General features: G+C 49.8%; 1 protein-coding gene across 1 annotated transcript in view; it reads left to right on the top strand.

Moving 5' to 3' along the window:
- CCT6B (chaperonin containing TCP1 subunit 6B) overlaps positions 1–4,200 on the top strand; it is an 84,656-nt gene extending 80,456 nt beyond the window's left edge. Inside the window, 2 exon segments of the mRNA XM_049790027.1 lie at positions 1,422–1,541; positions 4,113–4,200. Coding sequence (XP_049645984.1) covers positions 1,422–1,541; positions 4,113–4,200 — 208 coding nt within the window.
- The last annotated feature ends 10,575 nt before the right edge of the window (positions 4,201–14,775 follow it).

The raw sequence follows: 14,775 nt of genomic DNA, 5'->3' as shown, positions 1-14,775 counted from the left end.
TCAGGGCTTTTGAAAACCTCTGAGCACTACTGGGTGTGGCTCCAAACTCCCTCCTGACAGAGAGGGGCTAAGGATGGCTCAGTAGTAAAGCACTTGTCTTCTATCTGTGAGGCCTTGGATTCCATCCCAGCACCTAAAGACAGAAATAAAATCAGAGGAGGAGGTGGAAGGGCGGCACAAGAACCATGATTGGAGTTGGAATCAGTGCAGCATCATATCTGCTATGGCATCACTATGGTGCTCAGATCTATATCTATACCTCAGTGTGTGGCCATGCCTGGTGTGGGGCTCCCTCCTGCCCCTCAGAGTCCTCAAAATACTTCCTACCCACCTTAGGTTCTGGTCTTGTGAAGATGCTCTTGCCTGCTCATCTGCAAGACTGACACCTCTGCATAGGGTGACAAGTGGCCAGGCTAGAGGAGCAGGACCTTTATCTTCCTTGAGAGGCTTGTGGAGGAAGTTACCCCAGAAGCTCCCCACATCCGGACCCTAGTGGTGGTGATGGTGGGACCTTCTTACAGACAGGGCACTCTAGGAGAAAACCAAAATCCAAACCAAACCAAAACAACAACAAAACACCCCCAAAACCCCAACAACCAAGCAACCAAACAAACCCAAACAAACAAATCCAACCCTCAAACCAAACATTTTCTTTGTGTGCCCAGGGAACCTCATGGGAGGACCCCTTTCCCCTCTACCCAAAATTAACATGGGCCAAGGGAATTTGCTTCTTTGCTGTAGGAGTGTTTAGCATGATCCATTCGAAGTAGGTGCTCAAAACCCTTGGTTAAAGAGAGAAAGATGAAAGAAACAAACACAACAACACTTCATTTGGTGAAGGTTTTTTTATCATTGAGAAATTTCAGAGCAATCAAGTGTGAGGAAACCTAGCTGTATCTTGAGGGTTTTCAGATGAACCCCCTCAATACCCCCAGAATGGAATCCCTAACAGGCAGGGGGGGGTGCTTGCTCACTCAGATCTTCTGGGTGGAGGAAGCTGCATACTGTCCCACACAGAGGACTGATGGGCTACCCTCTATCAATGCCCAGAAGCTTGATGCCTCCTGGCTCCAAGTTGATTTCATGGACCTTTATCTTCCTTGAGAGGCTTGTGGAGGCAGTTGTCTCAGTGGCTCCCCACTTCCGGACCCTAGTAATCAGGTAAGCCTGAAAAACTGAAAAACTGACTTCCTCCCCTCCTTCCTCCCAGGCTGCTGCTCCTCCTCCTCCTGCTCTTCCTCTGTTGGAATGTTGGAACATGGAGGCCTGTGATTATGCACTCACAGCTGGGTGCAGCAGACTTTAAAGTCAGCACCAGGGGCATCTCATCTCAGAGTGCTCCAGGGTCCAGGGGGACTTTTTTGGACACTGCTCCCTTATCTGATATCCTCACTTTCCTCCTCCTGATCCCCTCTTCCCAGACCCCACCAGAGGAAAAATAGCATTAGTGGTAAAGCTAAGACCCAAAGGCTGAGGTTTCTCAGGTTTGAGACCTTCCAGTGGGAGCAGGAAATGTACACATGTGAGAGCAGCACCCAAAGGTGATAAACCCTGGACAAGGTATGGTGCTGATAAGCTGCATAGCTGACAGAGCCTGGACTCTACAAGCCAACACTGACCTTCCCACAGTCTATCTGATCCCAATGAGCCCCAGGTCCTGTGGAAGAGACTGTTTTTATTCAGATCATGGGGCCAGGAGACTGATTCATGTAGTCCAGGAAACCAGTGCATGCACACTGGTTCACCCATGAGGTACATATGGCCTATGTGGCTGGAATTGGAATCTAGGAGACCTGGTGCCAGCCCAGCCCACTGCCACTCTGGGATCATACAAACATCTGATTCTTTGTCTCTGCAGTGGTTCTGTAGAAATGGAGAAGCAAGATTTGTATTCAGGAATTTTCTGTAGGCCACATTGTTGGTGAATGCAATGCCCATTGGACTGGAATCCATGAGCCAGCTTCTTTCTACCCTGCCTTGGCACTAGCAGGCCAGCTGACCTTCCGGCTATGATAGAGGCAGTGATGGAAGACTTGGGTATTGCTCTTGGGAGATTGGGTGGGCCAGAGAATAGGGGCTCTGAGTAAGGGGGATAGTGGCCAGAAAAAGCCTTCTTTAGGGATGTTGGAGTATGGGTGAGTTTTAACTGCAAGGAGCCTTTGCTAGTGTCCCAAAGGGAGGAGACATGTCTTGACCCCCAACTCTGTGTCCTTCTAGTCTCTACATTCTGTTTCCTTTTTTGTGGGGGAAGGTTTTTTGTTTTTGGGCCACACCTGGTGATGATCAGGGGTTATTCCTGGCTATGCACTCAGAAATTGCTCCTGGCTTGGGGATCACATTGGATGCTGGGGATCAAACCAGGTCTGTCCTGGGTCAGCCGTGTGTAAGACAAATGCCCTACCAATGTGCTATTAATCTGGCTCCCCTACACTCTGTTTTTTTGCACCTCTAAAATGTTTCCTGAGCCTTGCTAGTTGTGGAGCATTGTTCTCCGATTTCTGGGTCAGTGAGCAGGGCAGAGGGAGCTGTGCCAAACCTGCATCTCCTCCTCCTGGGGAGCTGACAGTGAAGCCCAGGGGCTTACCATTGCAGTGCCCTCTGCAGAAATGCCCACCTCACTGCCTCTAATACCTTCAGCAGAGTCCCCAATTGCCAGCCCCAGGGACATCCTGTGGCTCTTCCACTTCATCTCCAACCACCCTCCAAGACCCAGCCCCACTTGTGTCTGAACTATGTAGTAGAAATTGAAGATGGAGATGAATAAATATTCTAGCGACAGGCATCTGGTTGGAGCATTACTGTCAGGAACTGATCTCCTATGTTGATGAAATGCTCCCCCGAGCTTGTGTGTATATGTGTGCATATGCATATTGCACATACACACATGCATGATTTCACTCACACGCAAGTTTTCACACACTGGTATTAATATATGTTAGTGCATATAAATAGCTCATATCTATTTGTATATGTTTATATACCTATGTGTTTGTATGTATAAAAGATTTACATAGATGCATATTCACATGCATGTAGATGGATGCATACATGTGTTTGCATGTTTGCACATGTGGGTGTGCATATGTGTGGGCTGGGAGATGTGCCTCTCCCAGGGTCTAATCTAGCATGCATCACACTAGAGTACTCCTTCTAAGCAGAGCACCACCTCTTCCCTAACCTGGGTGGGAGTGCCAATTGGTGTATGTTTTATTAAAAAGATCTCCTGCCCCCCACCCCTCAGGACCACAGGGAGCTGTTTGTGGGGATGTATTTCAGCTCACAGTTGGACTGACTGATGTCCATAAGCCCATGGGGAATGAGCCCCCATTGTGTTTGCTATCTTATGTGTGGGGCAATTGGGGGCTGTTTCTCAGATTCATGGAGAAGGGGATAAGTGGATGAGTGGACCCAGGAACTGGAGAAGAACACTGGGGGCCCTTTCTCTTCCTGAGCACAAGTCTGGGTCCAAGCAGCCACTGAGTAGCACTTGTTGGGCAGATTCTCACCTAGCCTCTGCCACAGTTGTACCTGGAGCCCCACATGAGATCCCATGCATCTACCCCAGGGCTTACACTAAATCAGGTGAACCTGGACAGGAATTGTGCTGAGGTTACAAGACCATGCAAGGCCACTGACTAAGCTGTACAAGGGTGAGAGCAGTGTGGAGAGAGGGCACAGAGTCTAAGAAACTTGCTTTGAATCTTGTCAACCCCAGTTCAATCTCTAGCACCACATATGGTCCTCCAAGTACTTAAGAAGTGACCACTGAGCACCGCAGGCCATGGACTAAACCTTTCATCCCCCCAAAAAGAGGGACAATAGTCCATTTTGTTGTGCAGATTTGCTATCAGAGAAAGAATGCTTTTAAATATGTATCTAAAGTCTCTGTGTCCCACACCCACCTGATTCCACACTTCCACACATTTTCAACACACTCCATGCTCTCTGTATTTAAAAAGATGCCAGCAAAGACTTATTTGAATTTCAAAGATATTCATAATAGCTGTGTGACCTCTGCAAAGTCCATTTCCTTCTCTGATCCCACCTCCTGTGTGACTTCTTTGGGCCTGGCCAGGCGCTTCCCATCACTGTTCTCTGCCATGGGCCTTCAGGCTGTTTTTCTCCTCTCCAGAGGCCTCCCTGACCATGACTATGGATGCCTCCCCATTGCCCATCTCCTCCTCCCGTGGCTTCTCCTAGCAGCAGCTGAGGGGCACCTCTGCTTGACTGTTCGCTGAGCCATTGAAAATTTCATGGATAATTCAAGAACACAAATCAAACAGGAGGCTGGAAGCTCTGGATTTATGAAGAAAAATGAGTCAAACCTGGAGATTTACGAGCAGCTCAGAATAGCAGCATGGTGGGGCAAAGGGAGGCTGCTGGATGGCTCTAAAGGTCTGGGGGCACAGTTGGGGAGATGGGGCTGCTGGGGACTCTGGGCCTTAGTACCAGGATCAGGAGCTTTGGGAGAGGTATCTGAAGGAGCCTGGGATAAAAGGGGCAAGAGGAGTCCAATGGGGAGTAGGCACTTCTTGAGTATCAGAGAAAGAGGTCATTTCTCTATCTCAACCCTAATTCAATTTTCAATTGGCCTGGGGGGGGGTCTTGGCTAGGCACCAAGGAGAAGGGACATAAAGGTAGTATAGGCATGCTGTCCTACCTTAGTGGAAGAGAGGGAGAGAGAGGGAGAGGGAGAGAGAGATAGTGAGACAGAGACAGAGAGGCAGAAAAACAGATAGAGAAAGACAGACAGGCAGAGAGAGGACAGAAATACAGAGAGAGGCAGAGAGACAGATGCAGAGACAAAGAGACAGAGAGACAGAGACAGAGAGAGGAGAGAGAGACAGAGAGGGAGAAATAACCTCATTATGGTTCTAGTTGTCTGAGAGGCTTTTTCTGGAGTTTTTTTTCAACTTTCACAAAGGTCTCTGAGGGTGGTAGACAGGTATAAGCCTAGCTTCTAAATAGAAGAGGAACACTTCCAAGGCCATTCCCAAGGTCAAGGCCCTTGAATGTGTGGGTCTGAGTAGAGATGGGGAATCTGACTGGCTTCGTTCCCAGGGTTAACTGGTAGCAGCTGGTTCCTGTCACCTCCCTGGCGTGGGTCCTTCTGGGTGGTTGCAATTTCTATCTAATTTCCTCCATTTGGAGAGGTCTGTGGTCTGATAGAAATGGCTCTCAGCTGAGGGTCAAGGGTGAGAAGACCTGGGAGGAACCTCAAGCTGACTGGTTCAAGACACATCACTGCATCACCTGAAAGTCAAGAGCAATATTCCTGTCCATTAGCCTGCCTCATCTTCCTCTTTACACACCTGGATCCCGATGGCACCCAGGGACCCAAAAGCTGAATGAATCTACACAGATCTAAATTCTCCAAAGGAATCTATCCCAGAGGAATCTCTTTCCTGTGCTTTGGATTCCTTTTCTTGAAATGCAGAGATTGGACCAAGTCAACTCCCAGCCCCTTTGCACTATGCATAACCTCTGCTATAACTGTCTTGGGAAGGGCTTCCAGGCTTGAGGCCTGGAGGATATGATGGGACATTGCTCAAACAGCTGTTTAACAAAATGATTTCTAGGTGTGGACCCTAGAGTGTTCATTAAAAATGTTTTAAAACCTTTTCTGAATTCAACTTCAAGCCCTGTCTCCCTTTGGTAAGGCAGCCCCTGAAATCTCCCTTCAGTTCTTTGCCTCTTAGCCAGGTTTTTTGGCGACTTCCTTAGCATGTCTGTTGAAGGGTTGGCCAGAGACTGGGGCAGAGATTATTCATAAATGCTGGGGCTTAATCTCCACAGCTCTCTCCTTTCTGGGATTTGTGCCATCACTTTCCAGAGGCTCTGATCATTCACACTTCAAATCACTCAGGCAACCCTTTCCCCACCCCCCTGTTTCTTTTTTTTTGCAATTCTGGGGGTCGAACCCAGGGTCTCCCCCATACTACACATACTCTCAGCTACTGAGACACATGTTCAGGCTCAAGGCTGCTAGTGCCTTACAAATTTGGGTCTCTTAGGAGATACTGTGGTCTATTTCAGGAGAAAGGTTTTAAACATACAAAACTCACCCTCTTAATTCCTTGTGTCCTTTTCCCTTTCATTTCTGCCTGATTTCTGTTTTACCAGCGGTTTGTAGGTCCCTTGAAACCATCTTTCTTGAGTTTATAATTCCTATCTGCAGGCAGACTGGTCTGTGAGCCTCATAAGGAAGTCTGTCCCACTTGTGAACTTGTGCTTCTCAAGATGGCAGGAAGGGGGCCAGAGAGATAGCATGAAGGTAAGGCATTTGCATGCAAAAGGTCGGTGGTTCGAATCCCGGCATTCCATATGGTCCCCTGAGCCTGCCAGGAGCGATTCCTGAGCATAGAGCCAGGAGTAACCCCTGAGCGCTGCTAGGTGTGACCCAAATCCTCCCCCCCCCAAATAATAATAATCAAAAAAGATGGCAGGAAGGTAGTTGAGGAACTCCTTGGTTATGAGTTCTTGGGACATAATAAAATCATGGATTTTGGGATATAAAGAAGTGATTCTGTCAGTAGCTCTAAAGCTGTATGAACCCATTTTGTAGGTACAGGATCTTAACACTTTTCAGATTCTATAGGGCACCAACACAGACCCACAGAAGGCTGACAGGAACCCTCCTCAAGAAAGGATTCAGCAGGAATGAAGAGTTTGTGATAAGGCCATAGAAGAAGATTGTCAAAAAAACAAAAAACAAAAAAACTTTTCTCCTTAACAATGCCATAGCAATTTCTTACCTCACATGGGGGCAGTTTTGGAAAAGTGTAGATAAACTAATTTGGACTAAGGAAGAGCACACATGTGTTGCTAACTCATGCTGTTTGGTGCATATTACCTGAACACATGCTATTACATCTCCCCTCCATTATTTTTTGCTTTTGGGCCACACTGGTGATGCTTGGGTGTTACTCCTGGCTTTGTGCTCAGAAACTACTCCTAGGAGGCTCTGGAGACCATATGGGATACTGGAGATCAAACTTGGAATGGCCAAGTGCAAGGAAATATACTATTTCTCTGGCCTCTGTAGCTCCACTTTAAAGCTGTGTACTTTGGTCTCTCCCTACTCTTGAGAAGCCCAGAATCTCTCTTGAACACTTTTTTGGGGATATCTTTGGCAGTACTCGGGGTAACTATTAACTCTACTCAAAAATCATTTCTGGTAGTGCTCAGGGGACCATATGGGGAACCAGCTATTGAACAAGAGTTGGCCATATGCAACACAAGTGTTGGATTAACTGGGTCCTACCCTACTCAGTATACATTTTCCACCCCAGGGTGTGAGCTGGTGTTGGATTACTGGATTCTACTCTATTGAGTATATGTTCTCCACCCTAGGGTGTAGTCTGGTTCTTGCTAATAAAAAAACCATGTCTCAGGAAAATTCTCTCTTCCTCCACTGAGCTACCTGTCGCTTAGGAATGGAAGGCTTGTGTGTTGAAGTTCCTGAACCCATTTTTACCCCCTTTCACTGTGTAAATAATTTCCTGCAGCAGCATTTGCTTCCAGAGCTGCCTTATTTCAGTGTCCTGGTTTTGGAGCCTGAGGCTTCCTTCTCACACAATACCATACTCACTATATTATTTACTCCTGCCCCGAATCTTCTTGTGGCTTCTTACCTGGCAGGGGCTTCTAGTAAACAACTCTGGCCCAACAGAATCCCCAGGATCTGGCTCTCAGCTTGCAGTGGTAAACGTTTGTGCCAAGACAGTGGTGTGTGAGCTGGTCTGGGGAGGTGGTGTGCATGGGGTCCAGAACAGTTCCAGGGGATTTGGCCTCACAGGTACACTGCAGTCAACAGTGCTACCCTCCAGGAGAACTGCCTCCAGACTGCTAGGGGGACAGCAGAACACTTCCTCCGGGCCCTCCATGCAGGGGGAAGGGTGGGTTGGCCTTGTCTTCACTCCAGCACTCTTTGAGCAAAGTGTTCACTGGGAAGAGAAGAGTGCGAGAAAAGAGAAGAGTGCGAGGGAAGAGGCAGAATTCCAGCTCACCAAGGGCATCCACGTGAATGTCTCTTTAAATTCCACCCCAGGGAGTCTGTCAGATGGCCACCACCTGTGCTAGCTCCCCTTCTGGAGTTGCAGGTGTGTGCCAAGGGCTATGGAGCATTGGCTCGTCCTTATATTGGAAAAGCCAGAGGGTGAAGGTAGGTTGGAGGTTTTACACATTTTGTAAAGTGGTCTTGTGCTTTCAACATTTCAATTTTGTCTTACAGTTGTCTTTCTCCCTCTTTTCTTCTTAAAAAAAAAATCTCTTGTATGTCAGGGAGATGAAGCCAGAAGAGAAACATCCCTTTGATGGCTGAGAATTGTTGTTTTAAAGGATTTATTTAAGCTGCTCTTAACAAAATGCAAACATCTGGCTCGGGTGCCTGTGTGCCAACTAGGAGCTCGCTGGAGGATGGCAGGCGCCCAGGTTGGAGGGCAGGGAAGGCTCTGTGCCACCCGCTGCTCACACTTGTGGCTGCACAGAGGCTTCTGGCAAAGTGGGGAGAGTGAGCAAGAAACAGCGTTGGCATTTTGCTGTATCTTTGTTGAACATCCATCAGGTGTAGAATGTTCTGTTTCCAGCTAACAGCAGCCATCCTTCAGCTGTCCCACTCCTTGTGAGTTCCCCACAAACCTCCCTTCTGTCCATCACCAAGCAACGGACCCCTTTCACCCACCCCCCCTTCCCCATCTGTGGCTCACCTGTCTGCTTTTTGTATGTGAGTTTGTTTTTGTTTTATTCCGATTGTTGGTTTTGTTTCTTTTATCTTCCATCCAAGAGTGAAATCAAACCATATTTGTATTTCTTCATCTGACTTATTCCATTTAGCATAACACCCTCTAGGCTCATCCCTGTTGTGAAAAATGGAAAATTTGATTTTTTAATAGCTAAGTAGTATTTCATTATTCATACCTCTATCCCTAGTCTCTGTCTTCTCTGTCTCTCTTTCTCTGTCTTTGTCTCCGTCTCTCTCTAACCATTATCTATTAGACACTTAGGATTTGTCTCTGTCTCTCAGTAACCATTATCTATTAGACACTTAGGATGCTTCCTTATCTTGGCTCATATAAATAGGACATACAGCTGTCTGTATCTTTTCTTATTTCTTTTTTTAGTTTTTGGGCCACATCTGGCAGTGTTTAGGGGTTACTCCTGGTTTTGCACTCAGGAATTACTCCTCGCAGTTCTCGGGGACCATATGCCAAAAATCGAACCTGGATCTACCATGTTCAAGGCAAGCACTCTTTCTGCTGTTTTATCTTCCTGGTCCCTGTCTGATTTTTTTTTTTTCATATGAAATGGAAGCCATTTGTTTGAACTTGTTTTTGTGATAGAGACATTTTGCTAAGTGTATGAAGCATTAGGGTTTAAAACTTTAAAGCAGGCTGGATCAATTAGTAAGTATGAGGGTTAAGGTACTTAAATGCTATTGACTCTGGTTTGATCCTTAGCACTGCATAAGATCTCCTGAGCCCTGCCAGATGTGGACCTCAATCTGGAGAGCATCAGGACTTGAGCCTAAGCACAACTGGGCTCTGGCCCACCTTCCAGGCAGGCAGGTGGCTGGGGCTGGGGGCTGGCATTGCTCCTGGAAAGAAGGTCACGATGGCCATTCACGTAGGTGAGGAAACACTATGGCTTGCTTCCTCAGGGTCATATGGCCACCAGGAGTCTGCCTCTAGAGGTGCTCCTGGAGTCTGGCATCTTCCCTGAATTCTGGCAGCTTCCATGCCAGGAAACCTGGCTTTTCAGAGCCATGTGCCAGCTTTCTCTGGCACCTGGGATATTTTTTGCCAACTAGGAAGGAGTTGGGAGGGACGTGTTCCTCTTGTCAGGGATGATTTTCTGAGGAAGCAAAGGCAACTCACACTTTTAGGCTGGAATTCTGGCTTTGCCAATAAAGAGCTGTATGACAATGAGCAAGCAAATTTCTGGGCCTTATGTTTCTTAGGTATAGATGAGAGCGAGGCTACAGTCAGGGTTAGCACCCATGTCTAGTATGGGGAAGGTAGGTAAAAAATCTTCCTGTGGAAGAATCCCAACTAGAAACATAGGTGAGAGCCAAGGTTGCTGCACCCTGGAGAGACTGTCCACTGCACTGGCTTCTCCTTTAGGGCAATGAGGCCAGCTGGGAGGGGAGAGACACACCTTAAAGGTGTCTTACTTAGTTTGTTGGCCAAAGGACACCAGCATTCAACATGGTGAGTGTGCTCACTCTGTGTTCTGTACAGCCCAGAGGTTTTCCTGTTGGAGGGTGTGTTCAGAAACCCTCATCTTAACCAGAGCCCACCTTTCATGTGTCACAGAGAGAGAAACTGAGGCCAGAGAAGGCAGAGACGTGATCAAGGCACTGTAGCAGATAGGAGACTGGAGCTGGCCTCAGCCCTCTCGCGCTGAGGCCAGAACTGGAGTCCAAGGTGAATGCAGAGGGGGCATCTTCAGGCACAGGGCAGAGCAGCCTCCTCCCAGCGCATATCCGGAGGCCTCACCTGAGCCAGGAGGGGCGGGAGGTGCCTGGAGCGGCTCTCACCGCTGCCTCTGCTGCTGCGGCTCTGATTTGCCTGTGAGCATCTGTTCCTGCGCGCTGATCACTGTGTGGGCGGAATCTGCCCATTAGGATCTCACACCCAGGGGCTCAGCACAGCAGACTATTAGGAGGCCCGAGATCTGGATCCTTGCTGCTGCTTCTAACTGTGCTCAGCAGAGCCTGCTCTTCCCTCCGGAGTCTCAGTGTTTCCAACTGTAATGTGGTGGCAAGGGACCTGCCTTGAAGGTTAGGAGCATTGAGAGTTCTCAGTGGTGCTGTGAAGGCTGAGAAGTTGCCAGGGAAATATACATGACCTGGGCCATTCCCTGCTCCCTCCTTCCCTCCCAACTTCACTTCCATCTTCCCTTTCTTACTCCCTCCCTCCCTCCATCCTTCCCTCTCTCTCCCTTCCCTCCCTCCCTCCATACCCCATCTCTCCCTCCCTCACTCCCTCCCTTCCACCCTCCCTTCCTCCCTCCATTCCTCCCTCCCTCTCTTCCTTCCTCTCTCCCTCCCTTCCTCCCTCCCTCCCTTCTTCCCTTCCTCCCTCCCTCCCTTCTTCCCTTCCTCCCTCCCTCCCTTCCTCCCTCCCTCCCTTCTTCCCTTCCTCCCTCCCTCCCTCCCTTCCTTCCTTCCTCTCTCCCTCCCTCCCTTCTTCCCTCCCTCCCTCCCTCCCTTCCTTCCTTCCTTCCTTCCTTCCTTCCTTCCTTCCTTCCTTCCTTCCTTCCTTCCTTCCTTCCTTCCTCTCTCCCTCCCTCCCTCCCTTCCTCCCTCCCTCCCTTCCTCCCTCCCTCCCTTCCTTCCTCCCTTCCTCTCTCCCTCCCTCCCTCCCTTCCTTCCTTCCTTCCTTCCTTCCTTCCTTCCTTCCTTCCTTCCTTCCTCCCTTCCTTTCTTCTTCCCTCCCTTCCTTCCTTCCTTCCTTCCTCCCTCCCTCCCTCCCTCCCTCCCTCCCTCCCTCCCTCCCTTCCTTCCTTCCTTCCTTCCTTCCTTCCTTCCTTCCTTCCTTCCTTCCTTCCTTCCTTCCTCCCTCCCTCCCTCCCTCCCTCCCTCCCTTCCTTCCTTCCTTCCTTCCTTCCTTCCTTCCTTCCTTCCTTCTTCCCTCCCTCCCTCCCTCCCTCCCTCCCTCCCTTCCTTCCTTCCTTCCTTCTTCCCTCCCTCCCTCCCTCCCTTCCTTCCTTCCTTCTTCTATCCCTCCCTCCCTCCCTCCTTCCCTTTCTCTCCCTCCCTCCCTCCCTCCCTCCCTTCCTTCCTTCCTTCCTTCCTTCCTTCCTTCCTTCCTTCCTTCCTTCCTTCCTTCCTTCCTTCCTTCCTTCCTTCCTTCCTTCCTCTCTCCCTCCCTCCCTTCCTCCCTCCCTCCCTTCCTCCCTCCCCATCTCTTCCTCCCTTCCTTCCTCCCTCCCTTCCTCCCTTCCTTCCTTCCTTCCCCCCTCCCTTCCTCCCTCCCTTCCTTCCTTCCCCCCTCCCCATCTCTTTCTCCCTCCCTTCCTCCCTCCCTTTCTTCCTTCCTTCCTTCCTTCCTTCCTTCCATCCATTCCTTCCTTCCTTCCTCTCTCCCTTACTTCCTTCCTCCCCCTCCCTTCCTCCCTCCCTTCTTCTCTCTCTCCCTTACTTCCTTCCTCCCTCCCTTTCTTCCTTCCTTCCTCCCTCCTTCCCTTCTTCTCTCTCTCCCTTACTTCCTTCCTCCCCCTCCCTTTCTTCCTTCTCCTCCTTTCCCTCCCTTGTCCACTTTCTCCCTTCCCCTCCTTTTATCCTTTCTTCCCTCCCTCTCTTCTTTCCTTCCCTCCTTCACTTCTTCCCTCTCTCCCTTCTTCCCTCCTTCCCTCCGTTCCTTCTCTCTCTCCTTCCTTTTCTTCCTCCCTTCTCTTTCTTATCTTCTTCCCTCCCTTGCTTCCATGTCTGAGCATCTGAGAGGTCTGGCACAACAACAAACCTCGGTAGCAAAATTATGCGGCAAAGTGGTATGTCTAGACTCCCTGAGACTCAGGAGCTGGGGGAGGCCTAGGCAAAACAAGTGCAGCAAAAATAAAAGTGGCGTTAGCTCAGGCAGCGAAGAGGCTTTAGGTGGGGATTTTAATGTGGACATTACATCTTTCTGTGGCAAGAATGAAGCTGAGCCTGTAGACAGAAACACAGGGAGGGGTACTCTGTGGAAATAAGATACCCCTGGCTCTTTGTTCAGATTTACGTATAATAGGGAGGCTGGGAGCAGAGGCTGTTCCACATTCTCTTTGGCTGGGGACCACTGTGGATCTTGTGGGGTTTGTTCCTGTTCCATGTGGGGGAACCTATTCCCTTGACTCTTGGTTGCAGGGAGTTGTGGTGTGTGTGAAGGGGCTGCCTAGCAAACTATGCCCCTGGTACACTACCCCTTCCAGTGGGGTTGGCAGCAAAGGGTGTCCTGGGCAGAGGGATGCCTTGGGAAGTGCTCACATTTTACCCGGTCTTGCCAGTCCCTCCCTTGCATATCTGTGCTGGTCCAAAGCCTCATGAGCACAGAAGGAAGGAGGAAGCCTCAGGCCCCGTCTGAGTTGGAATCCAATTTCTGTATGACTGTCCTAGCCAGATTCCCTAAACACTGATTCCCATGGGCACGCAGGAGGTATAAGGGTGTGTGTGCTTAGGAAGAACTGTCAGGAGGGAGGGGAGAAACACAGTGGGCCTGCGGGAGATGCTGACTTAGGGCTGAGCAGTGGGGACATCCAAGCCTGTGAGCTGGAGCTGAGGAAAGGGGTCTGGGGCTTGGGTCCTCTCTTGGCCTGTCTTGGGAGGTCGGCTGGCCCAGGGACTGTATGTTCAGGTAATGTGGGTATATAGTCAGTGCTGAACTGGGACTCAGCTGGGATCCCTCAGGTCAGAGGACCCAGGGGCAGGGAGATGGAACACCTGACAGCACAGCGCATCCCCACCACCACCTGGAGGAGGACGCGTGGGGCTCATGGAGCCTCATTCTGCAGATTGGCGAACAGTGAGCCTGATTCATTCAATCAGCTCCTCATTCAAGTGTGGGTACACAGGCCACCAGCGGAGAAGTCGGGAGCTCCTTTCTTGCTGTAAGGAGCGAGTCAGCATGCAGGGCAGTGAGGGGTGTAACTGGAGTGTAGGAGGGTCTCTGTGCTCTAGGAGTCCAGGGTTGAAACCCAGAGGCAAGGAGGGCTGTAGTGATAGCATAGTGGGTAGAGTGTATGCTTTGCATGATCTGGTTTCAATTCCCAACATCCTATATGGTCCCCTGAACATTATCAACAGTAATTTCTGAGTGTGGAGACAGGAGTAACTCCTGAGCATCACTGGGAGTAGCCCCACCCCTTCCCCCAAATAATAAAGAAACCCAGAGGCAGTGAGCAGCATTGCATCTGGTAGGACCTAGCCCAGCACTGCTGCCATTTTTTCTTGTTCTATGCCACACCTGAAAGGACCCAGAGACTATTCCCAGAATTCCTAGATCACCCAGCTCAGAAGAACAGGATGTGAGGGCTTGGGTGAGGTGCCAAGCCCCAAATCTGGGTCTCCTGTTCTAGCTTGCTGAGTCTCTCTGGCCTTATGCCTGCCCAGTGTATGCCCAGTACTGGCCTGATTGCATGTTCAGGATTATCACTGTCCTCTCCCCACTAGATGCCAGCAGCATCCTCTCCACAGCATGGCATTGAGAGACTCATTCCTAACTGGTGTTGAAAGTCCCTGGAGGAAGGGATACAGTTGTCCCTGGTTGAGAACTACTGGCCTAAGGGGGTAGAGTGGGAAGAGGGATTCCAGATTCCAGGCAGAGGCACTGCAGGAGGTGACAGCATGCCCAGTTCCTCCATGGAATTCTCATGGCACAGGAATGGTAACTGGAGAGGCAGGGGTGGATGGGGAGTAGGTGTGGGTAGGAGTGTCATTGGGGGAGATACATCTCACCTACCAGGACATAGGTCATGGTCAGAACTATGACTTTGACCCAGGAGAGGAGAAAGCCCTTGCTGTGTTTTGCTCAGAGACAGGATCTGATCTGACTCATATTTAAAGGGACTTCCTCAGCAGCACCTTCAGCAGGGTGATGGAAGATAAAGGATGAGGCTCTGACATGCAGCAGGTACTCAATAAATGGGCCTGTCATCCTTTGCCAAGGTGGCAGAGCACCCTTGGCTTGTGTTTGAGGTCATCAGGCCACATAGCTGTGCTAAATCCCTCCAGGGCTTATAGAGTTGCTGGTTGCATTGGCCTCTCTGTGACTTGGGCCTAGAACCTGAGATTCTAGCATG

The sequence above is a fragment of the Suncus etruscus genome, chromosome 1 (genome assembly GCF_024139225.1).
Source record: "Suncus etruscus isolate mSunEtr1 chromosome 1, mSunEtr1.pri.cur, whole genome shotgun sequence".
In the NCBI taxonomy this organism is placed as follows: Eukaryota; Metazoa; Chordata; class Mammalia; order Eulipotyphla; family Soricidae; genus Suncus; species Suncus etruscus.
This window is presented reverse-complemented; position numbering and strand designations above follow the sequence as displayed.